Raw genomic sequence first — 20,217 nt, forward strand, 5'->3', positions numbered from 1 at the left:
TTTGAGAACAGTTTATTTTCCCCTATTAAGCAAATAAGGTAAGATCAAACAAATTATTATTAAGCAAACAAGGTAGACCCAAAATAAACAAAAATCTCCTGTATCAAACTCAGAAAGGAAATGCAATAAAATTATTTTTCATACATATACAAACCAAAGATTCCATACTATTATATACAAAATAGAAAGGTCTCTACAAAATAGGATTTCAAGTTAGCACATCATACCAGCATAACTTCGTTTATTACAAAAATGTTAAAGCTACTAACTTCACATTTAGTCTCTCAACATAACTGAAACAGACATGTCATTTCAGGTTGCAAAAAGGAAATCTTGACAGCTGGTCTGGAATGCTTTGAGCAGTGCATATGGACCCAGTAACCACATGAGTGAGTTTTCTCAATTATATGAATATTTTCCCTACAGTAGTTCAAATTGCAAAGCATTCCTTCAAGAGATTCGTCTCTGAGATCACAATCTAGGTGACACATGAAATGATAGATTCCTTCAGAAAATTCCTAAATGATAAGTTGTAAAATATGACAGAGTTTGCTTGCTGAATGCACAGACTCCCTAAGGTGGAAAAGTCTACAATCTCATTCCTATTTATATGAAATTTTTTTTTGGGGGGGAGGGGGGGGGGCACTGAGTTATTGAAACCACTGTACTTTCTCAACTCTTCATTTCTATAGCGCAGGAATCCCCTCTCCCACATACACTAAAATGCCATGTGAGATATGACAGCAAGATAAGACCCAAAACCTGGGTCTTTATCTGCTATCAACGGAAAAAAACATTTAGTCGCAATTGAAGCAATTCGCTCAGCTTGATACATATATGAGTCACATTATGTATAAGCGTCTGAACCAGAGGCAAAATGCTTCCATTTTAGACGCAATTTGCTTCATGGCTAACTATTAAGGGTCCTTCCATCTTATTGGTGCTATGTGGAAATTGCCTTTATAGCAAGGGAATAAGAGAACAAGCTGCAAAAATGAGCCTATTTGAACAACAAACATGAACAATAAACAGCATCGCAGATACCATCTGGACACTGCTCTAGAATGTTACATTATGACACGGGTCGTTGACTGTCTTTATACCAGATGATTTGCTGGAGAGTTCAGCCATCAAAAGAAAAGGCAGCCTGGTTTGGAAGCCAGACTTGTTTTTAAATTACTGGCTTTGTTTGCAGAGTTACTCTTCTAATATACCAGAGGTTATTAGAATGTGTGGTTGACTGGCATAGCTTTACAAAGGACACACAGTTACTTTGGTTCATTAATCAATGCTTCCTTTTGCATCACAGAAACTGCATTTGTACACTGCCAATATCTGTTAATGGGCTGTTTGGCTTTTTCTAGGACTGCAGCGTAAGCTAAACTTCGAAAGGGAAAACCCAGCAATTTGAACTATTGTTTTGCAACAGGTATTAATACTACAATTGGAAAATAATACTACAATTGGAAAACAAAACTTAGATTCCTTTAGGACTGCAAGCATCCTACAGCAGGAAGTACCCGAACGGATCCTACCAAAGCTGAATTTCTCAAGTGGAGAAGTAGCTTGTCGAAGAAATCAGGTATAGCAAGTGACAACCAGGGTACGCTCTCACAAGTAATGCTTCCAGGCCTTAAGAAGCAGGAATGGTATCCCCATACCTGAAGAAACACCTCTGAAAAATCAGGGAACTGTCCAGAGAATAATTCCATGAGGCTCAACCAGTTGCTCCTGGAGAGGAAAAATCAGTGTACCTCTGCCAGGGTCCTCTTTGGATCTTGGCCACTAAATGCCAGTGACTTCCATAAAATCTGGACGTCCATGAGAGGTGTGAAATCCAGACATGGCATAAATAACCTCACACGCATGATTCAACCTTGAACTCCGGCACCAATAACAAATGTGATTTGTGGGAGAGGTAAGGCTTGGTTTTACACACTTCCCATTTAATTTCCCAACCAGGATTCCTAGGGGACTCTGCCCAAAATCAATATAACTGCTTTGTTAAACTCAAAGGTCAAGTCAAAGGTATTCTTTGGGATCAAGAGGTAGTTATTTTAAATTTAACCAATAACCCCAAAACACACCGTAACCGCACCCCATTTAAATTTAAATGAACACTGAAAGTTGCAAACAAATTAAGCAAAGCCCATAAAAGTTAACAACTCCTTAAATATTTTAAGCCTCTTATTATCTCAATAGAGTTCCTAATTTCCTGAGTTGCAAATACTTTGATGCTCCTCTGCAGTAAGCAGGAAGTGGGATTTATATTGTGTTCAGCGATTGATTGCTTTCACATTTTAAAAAAAACAAGAAATCACTTAAGGTATAAGCATTCACTCAAAGTATGCATGCACAGGGTAAAAAACCACACGATAGCCTTGAAATATGATGTACTAAGAATGGCAATATAAGGCTTGGGGCTTTTATAGGCTTTTGGAAGAGATAAAAATTGGAAGTTTTGTTTCCTTTTTTCAAATTGTTTCACAGTACCATTAAAACAGTAGCATAGCACAGTTTAACTCAGGCTTAGTTCATTACACAGTGTTTGCTTTTGGTAGCCCTGAGGGACAGGAAATAATAGATGAAGGTAATGATGCATCTCCCTCCTTTCAAGTTTAGGTGGATATACAAGTATGCAAAGTTTCCATTTTCACAGAACTCACAACCTCAAGTTAGGCCATTTTATGCACTTTGTAACTTTCAGAAAGAAATGAAGCACTTCAATACTCTTGTAAAAAACAAACTCAAAGCAGCAGAAGAGGAGCCAATGAAAGTGACTGAAGCTGTGTTAATTAATCCACTTCCAACTGTTCCTCAGAGTCGTCAGACAAAAACAAGCTCTAAACAGTAACGTAACTCACCTGAAGCAACATGCAACCTCCTTAAAAATGCATAAAACACTGAAACACCCCATTACCTGTTCATGAGGATTTGCCATTCCTGAGTTTGAAAAGTTGCTACAATAAAAAGGAGGAAAGACACTGGCCTTCTGCTTTGCTAACAAATTTTAAACAGAAATCCATCTACAGTCATACAAGCACAGTTTATTGTTAGGGATGATGGAAATCTATTCTACCGGTGAGCATTTCTCAGAAATTCTGCTGGCGTCTTTTCTTTGCTTCAATGGCATCAAGAATTGGCTGCCGTTTAGACTGATACCTTTGTCGAACTTCTTCTATCTCCTGCTCCATCATTGGGTCAAGTGCGCCGAGTCTCCTCTGAAGTTCTTCAACAGTCCAGTTCCTCAACTAAAAGAAAGGCACAGAGACATTACACAAATGGGATGAATGATAAACTGACAGCGGCACAAAATCCAGAGCGTCAGAAAATGCAATTGCTAGATTGGAGGAGTATGTAAACCATGCAGGGAAGTTGGCTCTACCTTTTTGGACAAGTGTTAAAATTAAAAACAGTGCTTGACTTTTAAGGTTCAAGGTAAATGAAACAAAAATTCTGGACTTCTGTTGGTCTTTAAAAGCTCAGTTATAGCCATGCACAGGGAATGGTCTAACCCAGGGGTCTGCAACCTGCGGATCTCCAGATGTTCGTGGACAACGATTCCCATCAGCCCCTGCCACCATGGCCAATTGCAGACCCCTGGTCTAACCTCAGTAAAAGAAACATACCCACTGTTAGCTAAGGGAGGGAAAACAAGTTCTAGTAGCAGCACTGGGGATGGGGTAAGACTCCAGTTTTGATGAGCGAGAGTATAATGTTTGTAGGGTTAAATCCTCTCTTCCCTCCCCATGCAGTATGAATCTGGACCAGGGTGCCACACACCACACTTGAACTTTTAAAGACAGAAAGCCTTAGCACCCATCAATATTACTCTGGCACAACTGGCCATGAGAAAAGTAACTTTTGAGACTTTAATAAAGTATAATTAGAAGTTTACTGACAAAAAGGATGGAACACTTATTTAAATCCAGCGGGCTAAGAAATGTGTGAAATCACCAAAAGGAGATTTGCCACCTTCTTTTTCCCACTGAAGCCCCTGTGTGGCACGTCCTGCTGGTTCTTGGAACTGCAGAAAAAGCCTGCAGTAAAGACTCCTTCCATACACTCTGCTCTGTTTGCATCTGGCTGCAGTCAAGCCTATGATTCTAGAATCTCCATGACCTGTCTTCAATAAAGCTAGTTTACTAGTAAGACAAACATCTTTGCACTTTACACTGCACTTCTATGTGGATGGGGGAAAATGCTGTTTAAAAGGTTTTTGTAGAAAATGACTTCAGAAACAAGTATCTGCAGGACTGTGCACAGTTGCCAGTCATTTGTTATAGAAGACTGGCCATTATCTCACTTAACTCCTTGTCAGCTTGGCCACTCCGGCGATACTAATGTGGGAAGGCTGCTGGACCATGGAAGTCTGGCTTTTAAAGCATGCCAGTTTTGTTATCGCCTAACGTTACTGCATATCATTTAGTGTGCTTACAGATTTTATATGATTTAAGCTTTTTTTTTTAAAACATGCCCGTTTACTTCATGGAGATCCTGCCAACAGGTCAGCAAGGAAAGAGAAATGAATGTGACACTGCACATTCAAGAGGAAGTAGCCAGAGACTTGACATGGATACTAATCCTTAAGTTTGATTGTACTACTGGTGCTCCAGTTCCCCTTTATGCAAGTCTATGCAAACAAACACAGCTAAGGTGCTACCCTGAAATGGGCCACTGGACTGACATTCTATGTAGTGGAAACCCTAACCGTAAACCCTAACCCTAAGAAATAATTCCAGTGTGCATACTTCTGGATTCCCCCCTCCTATAAAGAACTTTATACAGGAACACTTCTTTTTTAAAACAGAACAAAGTGGTCAATATGCAATGCTTTCCTCTCCCTAGAGCAGGGGTAGGGAACCTGCGGCTCTCCAGATGTTCAGGAACTACAATTCCCATCAGCCTCTATCAGCATGGCCAATTGGCCCTGCTGGTAGGAGCTGATGGGAATTGTAGTTCCTGAACATCTGGAGAGCCGCAGGTTCCCTACCCCTGCCCTAGAAGTATGAGTTGAAATCATTTCTGCATGTGCCCTCAGGGTGGGGTGGGTGTTCAAGCTTGTGGCAATCATTCATGTCTCATGGCCACTCAAAAGGCCTCCTAGGTTTGGTGCTGAGAGGGGCATTTTAGGATGCTGCTGTTACAAAAAGGGGAGTTTTTAAAAGCCCACATACAGAAGCAGACTACTTTGGAAGGTGCTTGAATACTTTTGTGAACTTTTTAAAAAAGGCATGGTGTAGAATTTAAAGCGATTCAGACTAAGGTTTAGAGAAGACCCAGTTTTGAATTCCCTCTGACATGAAGCTTGCTGATCATGGTCCAGTCTCTCTCTCTCCTTACTATGGTGTTTGTCCATGTAGACCCTCAGGGTTCGAGGAGAGCCTCTCTTTTTTCTACCAAGGGAAAAGTTGTTTGGAGCCTCTCCAGTATCTGGCTCCCAGGTAACAAAGGGGATGGTTATGATACACCACATCAATGCTGTATTACATTTATATAGATACTGCTCTGGAGGTTTTTCCTGACAGAGAAGAGGCCCCAAAGTTGTTAATTGTAGTAGTGCCAGCATGACTTTGTCTGCAGAAAGTCTTTAAATTTTTTTTGCAAAGTATGACGTTATTCTTTTCATTAGCAACGGTCTCAAAATCATTAAAATGTTCAGATTATTGTGCTGCTAAGCACAAGGGAAATACAAAGTATTTTAACAAGTCAACAGAAATTTCTGCCGATTGAAGAAGGAAGATGTTCACTGGGAAAATTGCTTTCCCTACCAGATGTATAACGCATGCGTATTAATATAGCTTTATCTGACAGCTACTGAAGCTGATGTATCTTGTATGATTTCATGCTAATTGTATAACATCTCCTTTTAGAAAAGGTGATTGTTCAATACCTGATCCTCAGGGGATGATTACAACAAAATATAACAGAAAAAGTGAACATATTATTTAGTCTCGCACACATATTCAATGGTGTTAAGTATTCTATCTAGTATTGTATAACATCTTCATTTGCGGATGGTTCAGGATTTCAGCTAAAAATTCAGAGGTTTCACTTTTTGTTGAAGGGTTCTTCTGGAATTCTGCCTTGGAATTTTCAGTGAAAGATACCAGATTTTGGGCTTGGCCACTCTTCTGGTGATCCAAAAGCGTCATATTTGTCTTCTTACATTGCATTTCCCAAATTCTTTGCTTTGCAGGTTCTGATGTACTGGTTATAGATAGTGCCTGAGTAAGAAGACTACAGCCCTGGAATGGCAGGCAATGGCCAGGGGTAGCTTATTTGAAACCTGTAAGGCATCTGGAATTGCACTATTTTAAAAATATTTTTATCTCTCACCTTGCCCCTGAGTCTAGCAGTGCAAGAACACAAAAACCCAATCCAATGCAAATTTTATGACGTCGACATAAAGGAATTGAGGTGGATACAAAGCAAGCAATTTGATAATTAACATTGCCTGGGAGGCAATCACATGATTCAGATGATGATGCTGAAGATGAAGAAGATAAAGAGGAAGAGGAGGAGTTTGGATTTATGCCCCACCTTTCTCTCCTATAAGGAGTCTCAAAGCGGCTTACAAACTTCTTCCCTTCCTCTCCCCACCACAGACACCTTGTGAGGTAAGTGAGGCTGAGAGAGTTCTGAGAAAACTGTGACTAGTCCAAGATCACCCAGCAGGCTTAATGTGGAGCAGCGAGGGAACAAATCCAGTTCATCAGATAAGAGTCCGCCGCTCACATGGAGGAGTGGAAAATCAAACCCGGTTCTCCAGATTAGAATCCCCGCTCTTAACCACTACTCCATGAAGCCATGTCCACCTTAAAAAGTTTGTGCTGGAATAAGTTTTGATAGTTTTTAAGGGGCCTGTTTTGAAGTTTGAGAGAAGCCTTGTAAAGCCACGGAATAACAATTAATAATATGTGCAATCAAATCACACCTGACTCATGGAAACACCAGTACTTGGGATTTCCAAGGCAAGAGATGGTTCGCCCTTGCATTCCTCTGCATAGCACCCTGGTCTTCCTAGGCCAGTGGTTCTCAACCTTCCTAATGCCGCGACCCTTTAATACAGTTCCTCATGTTGTGGTGACCCCAACCCTAACATTTATCCATTTTACAGATGGAGAACACTGATGCAGAGTGTCTAAGGCACCCCCTGTGAAAGGGTCGTTTGACCCCCAAAGGGGTTCTGACCCCCAGGTTGAGAACCACTGTCCTAGGCAGTCTCTCACTGCCAATTAACCATTGCAACCCTTCTTAGACAGGGTCAAGGCCAGGGGTAGGGAACCTGCGGCTCTCCAGATGTTCAGGAACTACAATTCCCATCAGCCCCTACCAGCATGGCCAATTGGCCATGCTGACAGAGGCTGATGGGAATTGTAGTTCCTGAACATCTGGAGAGCCGCAGGTTCCCTACCCCTGGTCAAGGCTATTCACAAAATTCAAGGAACTGGTTTTCAAACGCTTTTCAAATTCTCCATGTCCCCCACCCACTCTGGAATAGTTTGGAGGGGGGGGGAGATTCCTGCCCTGATTATCCCTTACTCAAGTTGCCAAGAAAAGCATGATCAAAGAAGATGGTATCCAAGACTCAGGAAGCTGCAGGTCATACTGCTGCAAAGGAAACGGGGAATAATCATCTACACAGGTGAAAATCCTTAGGTGCTTTCAATACAGGCTCACAGGAGTCAGTAAGTGGGCTCCAACCAATGTCAATCAACCAAGAAATCAGGTCAGTACAGTGAGATGGTATAATGGCTCCACGATTACTACCAGGTGTTCATGCTGGTTCACACACGCTATTCCAGATTTCTGATAGGCACAACTTGTGGCCTGACTGCTTACCCCACTATCAAACTTTGTAAAAGGCCTGTGACCACAAAGCAAAGCGATGGTTACACAGAATGTCATCCATAGCGGCACATCAGAGAAGGCATTATTCAAATATAGCTTTTCAAATGCCATAAGAAAACAGACTCTTCAGATTGCTTTGTGTAACTATTAGACTAAGGCAAAGATCCTTTAAATGGATCGGAATTTGCCTACGAAGCTCCTTAGATCAAAAGAAGTGACTCACAGCATTCAAATTTTCAAATCTATGTCACAGGCTTGAGAAATGCTGATTTCACAGCTGTATGAGGGAGAACATCTATGCATATTTCAAAATTGTTTTTTGTTAAAGCAAGCTACCCTACACAACACCAAAACCACACACTATTATTCTATGTGAACAAACAAGCTATTATTATTCACACAGAATGACTATGTAGCACTTTGCAGCAAGATGCCTCCCGAATTCCAAGTCAGAGTTACGTAACACGGCATTTTATGTATCAGCCATAATGCAGTGATACAGGGAAACAGAATCTCATTACATTTCAACTAGGGTTAAAGCATGAAACCTCACATAATCTAATAAGTTCTGCACCAAGCATTACATTCTGAAATGTTCACACGCCTGCTTAAATGGAAACACAATATCTATTTGCTCAGAAACCAGATTAGGGCTCTGGTGATATAACTGTCCAAGAAAGAGTTTTCAGATCAATTCTTTTAGAACCTGTCCTTGAACTTTTCTGCATCTTTAGCTGCCAAACATTCTCTATTAAAAAGGGTCCAAAAATACACGGAATCTGACATACGGAATCCAATATCCTCTTCCTGCATTGATTCAGGCACACAGCCACAGCTAGGAAAAAGGCAACACAAATGCAAAAGCGGACAATGTGTGGGGAATCATGATCCTTCCTTCCTTGAGAGCTAGTGTGGCATGGTGGTTAGGAGCACCAGACTCTAATCTGGAGAACCAGGTTTGTTTCCCCGCTCCACCACATGAAGCATACTGAATGACACTGGGCTAATCACAGTTCTCTCATAACTCCCTTAGCTCCATCTACCTCACAAGTTGTCTGTTGTGGGGAAGAAGAAGGGAAGGTGATTGTAAGCTGCTTTAAGACTCCTCAAGGTGGAGAAAAGCAGGGCATAAAACCCAATTCTTCTTTCTCTCCTTCACAGGGCGGAATCTTGACAAGGCGTATCACATCTGTTTAACACATGCCGGTGAGTAGTCAGTGTGCCAGTCCATTAAAGCAAATGGAAAGCCTATGTCCTTGAAATATCCATAGATACCTCTATGAGGAGACCAACAGGGTTTTTTTGGGGGGGGCGGGTGCGGGAGACAACGTCCCATACAAGCTGAGATGGTCAGGAGACAGGCAGGCTTACAAATGTTTTAAAAATGCATAAATTAAATGTTCTATGACTCTTTTCTGTTATGTGGAAGGAAGGATCCTGACTGGGGAAACAGTATGTTTTTCTCGATCTCTCTTTATATACTTGTTGTTGTGGGTTTTCCGTGCTGTGGGCTGTGGTCTGGTTGATCTTGTTCCTAACGTTTTGCCTGCATCTGTGGCTGGCATCTTCAGGGGTGTATCACAGAGGGAAGTCTGTTACAACTGTGTCCAGACTTCTCTCTGTGACAAACCTCTGAAGATGCCAGCCACAGTTGCAGGCGAAACGTTAGGAACAAGATCTACCAGACCAAGGCCACACAGCACAGAAAATCCACAGCAACCAGTTGAATCTGGCTGTGAAAGCCTTCGTCTCTTTATATACATAAGTGGGTCATTGTAGTGAACTAGGGGTAGCGACCAGCTTACTACAGGATAAGACTGCTTCACCTTGCAAAGGACCTCAAGGATGGCTAAATTTCTGCAGCTTATCCTTGATGCCTTTAATACAGTCAGCTGCTCACTTCCGGATAAACAAGCGGGAATGGCTGTCCTATTGTTGAGAACACCCCTCCCAACAAATAAGAAAAACTCCACTCTGCTTTTTCATCCACATGGCCAAGACTGTGGGTGGTATGAAAGAGTTAAGGGGCTATTCTCCACACCAATGATAACCTTTTAAAAAAAGAAGATAACCAAAAGATGGCAAGTTTTATTCAGACAGGCATTCAATTTGGAAATTGTGACCTATTCACCCCCCAGGCAGAACCAATATAAATGTAACAAAACATATGGGAAACAACCAATAAAGCATGTTGTTCACTCGTCTAGCTATATACTATACTACACAGGTGTCAAATTCATTGCCCTCCAGATGTTATGGACGGATGGGAATTGTAGTCCATAACATCTGGAGGGCTGCGAGTTTGACACCTATGCTATACTCCCGTGGTGGCGAACCTTTGGCACTCCAGATGTTATGGACTACAATTCCCATCATCCCCTGCCAGTATGGCCAATTGGTTCGCCACCACGGGAGTGCCAAAGGTTCGCCACCACTGCTATACTATGTAAACACTATGATCTTTTCCCAATCTGCCAGAGTCCCCTCAGCCAGAGCAACTGCCAGCAACTGACAACGGTCTTAACTAACTGCCACCAGCTTCCCCCGATCAGTGGAGAGCTGTCACTGGGAGGATTTTAAGTGTCCCCAAGCTGCTGTTCCTACAGATCCATATTAGCGGCCAGCTCATCAAAGGCAACAGAGGAAAGGGATTTTGAGAGTTGTAAATCCATCTCAGTCACATCTCCGCTGTGCCATGATTTCTCAGGATCCTGAAAAAGCGAGCTCTTGAAAACCCCTCTCCCCTTCCTTACCAGTTGTACGCTGACATGGCTTTTCCCACAATTGTTACTGGACTCACAAGAATTCTGTCACAGCCATTTTTCTTTCTCACATTCCTTTTAACAGCAAGACATACTTATCCAACACCAAACTGCTTTCTCAAAAAGGATTCCTAATTGTGTTAACCTGAGAAAACACAGGAGCTGGGGTGAAGCAAGGAGAACAAAAGAGAAGGTTTATATATTGCTTGTCCACAGCAGTACATCCTGTGATTTCTGAAAAAGTAGAACAGTACAAACAATAATGAAGGACAAGCAGCCTCTATTTCGTTGGGATCCATTTGTACCTTCACTAGAGCTCCCATCCAACAAAAAATTTAAGGAAAAAAGGTTTTCCCTCAGAGCCCCTCCCAGGAGTTTTCAGTGGAATAATGGGAAGAGCACCCCCCTCCAAAAAAAACACTCATCAGAAATATTTTATTCTGTAAAGAGTGAAATGCTTCTAAAGACAAGATTTGACTTAAAAAAATGGCATGAAGACAGCATTAGATATTGCATTTAATCAGAACTAAGTTTGTCCATAATAGTTTATATGTGAAATATAATACTGATTAGCCCTTTCAGTGTTATACTTTCAACTGAATATTCAAATATGCTGCTAGCCCTATTGTGTTTATACAATAAGGTACGCACAAAAGCAGTAAGCAGTGTGTTTTGCTTACTAAAAGATTTGCATTTTCTCTTTTCAACTTCATTTCCCCCTACGTCTCAGTAGCAAATATTAAAATATGTGTACTAAGGAAGCACCAGCTTACAGCTTTCTCTTTAATGTTGGTGTTATCGGCAATTTGGCAATTTAGAAACTTACAGCATTTTTAAAATTCCACAAAAATGCAAAATAGCACAATTATATTTTTCAATTAAGATTTACAAATGCTGTTTGTTTGTTTTTAAATTCATTTGCACCCACTTCTCCACCAGGGACTCAAAAGAGCTTACATCAATCTTCTCTCCTCCATTTTATCCTCACAGCAACTGTGGGAAGAAAGTCTGAGTCCAAGCGGCACCTTTAAGATCAACAAAGTTTTATTCTTTGTATAACCTTTCGAGCATGCACACAAAAGTTTATACCAGGGGTGTCCAACTCTGCCTCTTCAGATGTTTATGGACTACAATCCCCATCACCCCTGCTGGCATGGCCAATTGGCCACACCAACAGGCACTGATGGGAATTATAGTCCATGAACAACTGTAGTCCATGAACAAGAGTTGGACACTCCTGGCTTATACCAAGAATAAAACTTCGTTGGTCTTAAAAGTGCCACTGGACTCAAACGTTCTGCTTCTGCAGACCAACATGGCTACCCACCCAAATCTAACAACTCAGTGAGGTAGGTTAGGCTGAGAGAGTGTGATTGGCTCAAGATCACTCAGAAAGCTTCCATGACATAAGAGGAGATTTGAACCCAGGTCTCCCAGATAGGTCTCCGCCGCTCTTAAATACTATACCACTTTATGTTACTGAAGCAGAAAATAAGGTTAGGATTGATCAAGTCTTTGACCAACCCCATCCCCATCTTCTCCCTGGCTTCAGAATTTCAGAAATTTTCCATCTCCATCGTTTTCCACAGAATACCCAGGTGAAGCTGCATGGAATAAAGATGCAGGATGGCACAACCTCTGAACAGTTTGTGGATACTATACCAAACATTTCTTTAAGAACAAAAAGGGGGCCGAGGAAATAATTGTGCAGGCAGGCCCCTCACCAATGGGTAAAGGAATGCTTGCCCAAAGAGGCAAGTTGCATGTCACGTCCTATTTCTTTCTGCTCAGATTGCCACAACATACGGCCAACTCGATGACTTGAGATTTTGATGCAAGCAGCTTGGTTCCCTAAGCTGACCTCTCAGTTTCAGCACTTAAAATAGGTTCCGTCTGTAAGGCTCCGGCGCCACATCAAGCCTTCCTGGATCTCAATAAAATCAAAACATCGAAGGAGAATATATAACAGATTTAAATAAACCAATCAGTCACAGCTCACATAATCAAGGACACACTGCTGAATAGCTGTACAGCATCACAGCCCAGTGTTAACCTCCAAAGATCATTTTGTAACAGCCGTATGGCTGTTTCCTCAAGAAGGAACGGGTCGGATTTAAATCCATGATGCTCACTGTAACATGAAAATCAAAGACAGGAAATCATGTCTCTTTCTACCTGTGCTTCTTTCAATATTAAAATATACAAAATCAAGTAATTTATTAATTGTGCATCAGAAAGTCTCTTAAAAGAACAAAACAACAGGTTGGACCATTGAGGGGCGAGGGCGGGAAGATTACTGTGAGTTTCAAGTGCTGACCAGTTGCTTCCGACTTATGGGCACGCTATGAGTGAATGACTTCCAAAATATTCTATCATTAACAGCCTTACTCAGGTCTTGCAAACTGGCCTAACAACAGAATGAATACTAATGGTTTACATATGATAAATTAACAAAACTTTAATATACTATAAATAGTAAGCTTTTTTATCAAAACAAACAAGTTTTGACCTATAGGCCTTCCTCAGTGGTACAAATTGTTAAAATAAACACCATCAAGTAAAATTATTCAAAATACAGGATGTCCGAGCAAGCTTTAAAACACACACGAGAAGTAGTGCTGGTTCATTAACTAGACAACCCCGCTTAATTATCAGAATGTGCAAGGACCATCAAGAATCATTTTTTCAGATCGTGATTATATGTGGTCCAAATAACTCAGCAAGCAGGGTCAGCGTGAATTGTAGTTCTATTGGTACGTACATTCGAATCTTGATAGCTCTCTAATTAATCCATATGTGACCTTAAAAGGATCAACTGTAAACAAGAATTACTTGCTATGTACTATTTACCTCCTGGTCTCGCCATGTGCCCCAGGTCAAAAGATAACCGGGGAGAACTTTTCACCAATCTCTTTCCTGTCTGGCTAACCAGCAGGGACCCCTGTTCCTTCTGACCTTGAGTTTGGTGGGGGAGAAGAAATTGCATTCAGTGTTTGACATCACATTTTGGTGTGTGAGTGTGTCATGTTCACAGCGGCTCCTGTGTTTTGTATTTTATTTGTGTGTTGTTTCAGCCTGCTGTAATGTGCCTTGACGATTACTTGGTGGAAAGGTGGGATATAAAGATTTCAATTATTATGCAAATAAGTTCCGAACTTAGCAACTGTGGCAGTCTTGTCATAATATATTAACCAGCAGTTGTTAAAAATGTCAAGAATTTATTCATATGAATGCCTTCAGACAGGAAACTTTTGGCTTCTAAAAGGCTCCACTGCAGCTATTTAACATGAGAAGGATAAGATTGCTCCTCTTGTTCTGAGTAATCCATGTGTATCTTCTCTCCTTATTATTGACATCCCAAAGCTGTTGCTGGAAATTAAACACACACACACACACAACCCAGATCCCTGTCCTCCACAATCACATATCATGGAGCTGTAACAGAGTTACACAGCATTATTTGCAGCTACTGGACAGTGTCTGTGCCATCAACGGTGTCCATCACTGCTCATCACCAACACAAAACCTTTATTTATTTTTTACGAAACACATAATTCCTTCCCAAGAGCTATGCATCCGTGAATGACAACTCAGCCCCTTCAGCAGCAACCTATGAAGAAAAGAAACTACTGCTAGAAGGAAAAGTCCACCCCAAGAGAACACAAATCCCTCTAAACCCTGACAACTGTCTTGCCATCCAACAAGACAACAAGGACACAATCTTTCATCCAAGGCAAATACTAGCATTTTTTTTTCTTTTTTAGGTCTGGAAAGATTCTATCAAGAACAAAGTCACTGACCAAAATACAGACACTCTGTAAAACATTGCTTAACAAGAAAAACATATGTTTCATGCACAGGCACACAATTTCAAGCATGGGGGGGGGGGAGCCATAGCTTGGTGGGGTATCTGCAAAGCAAACAGAAAGCCCCAGGTTTTATTCATAGTCCTCTCCATTTCAGCTAGATGATGTTGGGAAAGACCGCTACCTAAGACACTGGAGAGGAGAAGCCAGAGTTAACAACAGTCTGACTCAGCTTCATATGTTCAAACCCATTTTTAACCACATCCTCCCAGATGTCTACAAATGAATGGTACACTTCACATCATTTGAGCCTGTTCCATCCGGATGACTAATTGTCCTTCAGCCAGTCTAAACTGATTAATAATACTAGAGTGCTCTATCTCCAAACAGAATGAGAATATGTTCTGATTCCTTGCAAAACTGGACGGAGGTCTTCTCATCTAATTTAGAACCTCTGTGCCTAATGCCTACTGATAAAGAAATCAGATTTTCAGATTAAGGCATTATTCATTTTTGAATTGTATTTCAAAGCAAATGCCAGCTCGGTGTGCGCAAACTAAGCGACATGATTCCAGTCCGGTACCAGAGATGAACTGATGACACAACAAGAAGATGCACTCCACGTTAGCTGAAAAGGTCAATGCTAATTCAAAGCAACTACGGGCCATTTAATTAAGAGGGCAAATTTCCCAAGACAGAAACAGTGACAAGATAAAGTGAGGGTGTTGCTGCAAATTATATGAGTACATTATTATTGTAGAGGCGGGGGGTGGGGTGGGGGGGCTTCATTTATTGAGAAAATTTGTATCCTGCCTTCCAGACCTTCTCAAGGTTGCTTACACTAAAAACAACTAAATGCCAATTAGGACAATAAAAACAAATCAAACCAATATGAACAAATCAGCTGAAGTCAACAGCACGAAAACCAACAGAACACTCCAAAATTATATTGGTTAATTGATTTGTTTTACTTCTATTCTGCTTTCGCCTGTGGTGACAGGCTCAGAGTGGCTGACATCAGCACGGTGTAGTAGTAGTTAAGAGCAGGGGACTCTAATCTGCAGAACTGGCCTTGATTCCCCACTCCTCCACATGAGCAGCAGACTTTTATCTGGTGAACCGGGTTTGTTTTCCCACTCCTCCACATGAAGGTTGTTGGGTGACTCTGGGTTAATCACAGTTCTCTCCAAATTCTCTGAGCCCCACCTATCTCACAAGGAGTCTGTTGTGGGGAGAGGAAGGGAAGGTGATTGTAAGATGCTTTGAGGGAAAAGCAGGGTTTAAAAACCAACTTTTCTCCTATCATACATATCAATAATATACACATCAGCACACAATATATAACTATAAAACAACATAATAAAAACTGGTGGCTTTAAATGCAATCTCTCACGAAGGGGAACAACTACAGTGTTTTCCCCATATATTAAACCAAGATCAGTAAACAAGGAGAAGGGGAGAAGAAAGGGAAGCCAGCTAAGTTAGACAACCCACTGTTGTCCTTAACCATAGGCCTGGTGAAACAACTCCACCTTACAGGCCCTGGGGAAGTGCAATAGATTCCACAGGGTGCTGGTCTCACAGTAACAGTACCAAAGTTAATTTGTACAGAAAATGTACATATTCCCTTTTTAGTTTCAGTCTTGGTGTGAGAATGTTCAGAGCCAAACTGGCTGCATGAACAGCATCGTCATTAATGTAAAGTATTCAAGCCAGGAGCCTGAGCAAAGAAGACTGTTTTGGCTTGGCACCTGAAGGAAAGTAAGGTAGGAGTCAGGTGAGCCTTCTTGGGGGAAAGCATTCCAAAGGGGAGGCACCATCACTGAAAAACCCTTGCCTCTGGTCACCACACACTTTACCTCGCCACGTGGGGCACAGGCAGAAGAACTTAAGAAGATCTTAGCAGGCAGACTGAACAGTGTGGGAGGAGGCACATATAAAATACAGGTACTGCCAGTCAAACAGAGGAGTCAGACAGCAGCAACCCACAAAAGAGTTTTAAAGCAGAATTTGTCAAACCATAATAAAATCTACGATAGAGATAAGAACATAAGAACATAAGAACTAGCCTGATGGATCAGACCAGAGTCCATCTTGTCCAGCATTCTGCTACTCGCAGTGGCCCACCAGGTGCCTTTGGGAGCTCACATGCAGGATGTGAAAGCAATGGCCTTCTGCTGCTGCTGCTTCTGAGCACCTGGTCTGCTAAGGCATTTGCAATCTCAGATCAAGGAGGATCAAGATTGGTAGCCATAGATTGACTTCTCCTCCATAAATCTGTCCAAGCCCTTTTAAAGTTATCCAGGTTAGTGGCCATCACCACCTCCTGTGGTAGCATATTCCAAACACCAATCACACGCTATGTGAAGAAGTGTTTTATTAGTCCCAATTCTTCCCCCAGCATTTTCAATGGATGCCCCCTGGTTCTAGTATTGTGAGAAAGAGAGAAAAATTTCTCTGTCAACATTTTCTACCCCTACGCATACTCTTATAGACTTCAATCATATTCCCTCAGACGCCTTCCTCTCCAAACTAAAGTCCCAAACGCTGTGTGCCTCTCCTCATAAGGAAGGTGCTCAATCCTTCAATTATCCCTCGCTGTCTCTGCACTTTTCTATCTCTCCTATATCCTTGAGATGTGGCAACCAGAACTGGACACAGTACTCCAAGGGTCACACCAATTGCTTTATATAAGGCATGACAATCCTTGCAGTTTCCTTATTATCAACTTTCCTACTCATCCCCAGCATAGAGTTTTGCTCTTTTTATCAGCTGCCATGCATTGAGTTGGACATCTCATGGAACAATCAACTAAGACGCTTAAACTCTTCCTGGTCTGTGACTGATAGCACTGACCCCTGTAGCGGGTATGTGAAGTTTGGATTTTTTGCCCCTATGTGCATCACTTTACATTTTGCTACATTGAACTGCATTTGCCATTTCTGAGTCCATTCACCTAATTTATCAAGGTCCGCTTGGAGCTCTTCACAATCCTTTGTGGTTCTTACCACCCTACATAATTTGGTATCATCTGCAAACTTGGCCACCACACTACCCACCCCTACTTCCAGGTCATAAGAACATAAGAACATAAGAACAAGCCAGCTGGATCAGACCAAAGTCCATCTAGTCCAGCTCTCTGCTACTCGCAGTGGCCCACCAGGTGCCTTTGGGAGCTCACATGTAGGATGTGAACGCAATGGCCTTCTGCGGCTGTTGCTCCCGATCACCTGGTCTGTTAAGGCATTTGCAATCTCAGATCAAAGAGGATCAAGATTGGTAGCCATAAATAGACTTCTCCTCCATAAATCTGTCCAAGCCCCTTTTAAAGCTATAAAGGTTAGTGGCCATCACCACCTCCTGTGGCAGCATATTCCAAACACCAATCACACGTTGCGTGAAGAAGTGTTTCCTTCTATTAGTCCTAATTCTTCCCCCCAGCATTTTCAATGAATGCCCCCTGGTTCTAGTATTGTGAGAAAGAGAGAAAAATTTCTCTCTGTCAACATTTTCTACCCCATGCATAATTTTGTAGACTTCAATCATATCCCCCCCTCAGCCGCCTCCTCTCCAAACTAAAGAGTCCCAAACGCTGCAGCCTCTCCTCATAGGAAAGGTGCTCCAGTCCCTCAATCATCCTTGTTGCCCTTCTCTGCACTTTTCTATCTCCTCAATATCCTTTTTGAGATGCGGCGACCAGAACTGGACACAGTACTCCAAGTGCGGTCGCACCACTGCTTTATATAAGGGCATGACAATCTTTGCAGTTTTATTATCAATTCCTTTTCTAATGATCCCCAGCATAGAGTTTGCCTTTTTCACAGCTGCCATGCATTGAGTTGACATTCCCATGGAACTATCAACTAAGACGCCTAAATCCCTTCCTGGTCTGTGACTGATAGCACTGACCCCTGTAGCGTGTATGTGAAGTTTGGATTTTTTGCCCCTATGTGCATCACTTTACATTTTGCTACATTGAACTGCATTTGCCATTTCTGAGCCCACTCATCTAATTTATCAAGGTCCGCTTGGAGCTCTTCGCAATCCTTTGTGGTTCTCACCACCCTACATAATTTGGTATCATCTGCAAACTTGGCCACCACGCTACCCACCCCTACTTCCAGGTCATTTATGAATAGGTTAAAGAGCACTGGTCCCAATCACGGATCCTTGGGGACACCACTCCCTACATCTCTCCATTGTGAGAGCTTCCCATTTATACCCACTCTTTGTTTCCTGTTTCTCAACCAGTTTTTAATCCATAGGAGGACTTCCCCTCTTATTCCTTCATTGCTGAGTTTTCTCAACAGTCTCTGGTGAGGAACTTTGTCAAAAGCCTTTTGGAAATCCAAGTAGACAATGTCCACCGGTTCACCCCTGTCCACAAGCCTGTTTACACCCTCAAAGAACTCTAGTAAGTTTGTAAGACAGGATTTGCCTCTGCAAAAGCCATGCTGACTCTTTCTCAGCAGGTCTTGCTTTTCTACATGTTTTATAATTTTATCTTTAATGAAAGATTCTACTAATTTACCAGGAACAGATGTCAAACTGACTGGCCTGTAATTTCCTGGGTCCCCCCTAGACCCTTTCTTAAAGATTGGTGTGACATTGGCCATCTTCCAGTCTTCAGGGATGGAGCCTGATTTCAGGGATAAGTTGCATATTAATGTGAGAAGATCAGCAATTTCATGCTTGAGCTCTTTAAGAACTCTTGGATGAATGCAATCTGGGCCAGGGGATTTGGTAGCATTTAGTTTATCAATGGCTGCCAGAACTTCTTCCTTGTCTACCACTATCTTCGCTAGTTCCTCGGATTCACCTCCTAAGAAGCTTGGTTCAGGTGCAGGAATTTTCCTCTAATAGATGGTTTAATTATATTGATCATGGTTTTAAGTTCTAAAATTAGTAAAATAAACTAACATTTGACAATATCATTGCATACATTTTAATTTACTTCCTAATTTCCGCTCTGTCCCTCATCACCCGCTCCGGCCAAGAAAAATCTGGTTTAAAGCCAAGGCTTCAAATGTCTTGAAATTTTATATCTGTATTCGGGAACAGTATGAAGATAAGAGGCCACATGTGGAGGCAGTAGTCTGAAGAAAACTGTGTCCCCTCCTTATGTAAGTACTAGCAGATACCTGTCAACAACTCAACAGTTATATCCAAACAGGTGACATACAATCTAAATGACTAAAAGCCACTTGCAAAAGGAACAGGATTGTTGAGGTGGGCTGGGCTGGCAACAAAGCGACAGCTAAAACACATCACTAGAGATCAAAACTGATGATAGGGGAAAAACACAACTGTTATAACTGGGAACATTTTCTTGTTATGAAATATACTTCCTTTTTCAATGCATGATTGCACTCATTGGCAAGAACCTTCTGACACTTAATTATCCATCTAAATTCTATAAGGAAATTGCAACACAAGCTTGATTTGTGCCTGTTAAAAAACAGATAATTTGTTTACATCATAGAAGAGCCAGAGATATGGGTTTAAAGAAAACCTTTAGAATTCCATTATCCTTTTGTTTAAAAAAAGACAAATGCCAAAGGCACAGCATCTCTGACATTTCCTACATCGACAACTAGTTATTATACTTCACAACCAGGAAATGCAAGGATAACTAGTAGGTTTTGCCTGCCTTTCTTTCTTTAAGGGGCTCATGTAAAAAAACCAACCATCACTTTGAGGTGGTTTCCTTTCCCTTCTCTTTTACCCTTTCCTTTCAATGGATGTATGCATAGTTTGAGTCAAGGGGGATTACAGTTTATAATTTTGATTGTGTT

At 41.6% G+C, this 20,217-nt stretch overlaps 1 protein-coding gene across 1 annotated transcript in view; it reads right to left on the reverse strand.

The window, feature by feature from the left end:
- Window positions 1-609: 609 nt before the first annotated feature.
- STK4 (serine/threonine kinase 4) overlaps window positions 610-20,217 on the reverse strand; it is an 83,806-nt gene continuing 64,198 nt past the window's right edge. Inside the window, exon 11 of the mRNA XM_048497605.1 lies at window positions 610-3,251. Coding sequence (XP_048353562.1) covers window positions 3,093-3,251 — 159 coding nt within the window. The 3' untranslated portion in view covers window positions 610-3,092. The remainder of the gene's footprint in view (window positions 3,252-20,217) is intronic.

Source organism: Sphaerodactylus townsendi, linkage group LG05 (genome assembly GCF_021028975.2).
Source record: "Sphaerodactylus townsendi isolate TG3544 linkage group LG05, MPM_Stown_v2.3, whole genome shotgun sequence".
Classification (NCBI taxonomy): domain Eukaryota; kingdom Metazoa; phylum Chordata; class Lepidosauria; order Squamata; family Sphaerodactylidae; genus Sphaerodactylus; species Sphaerodactylus townsendi.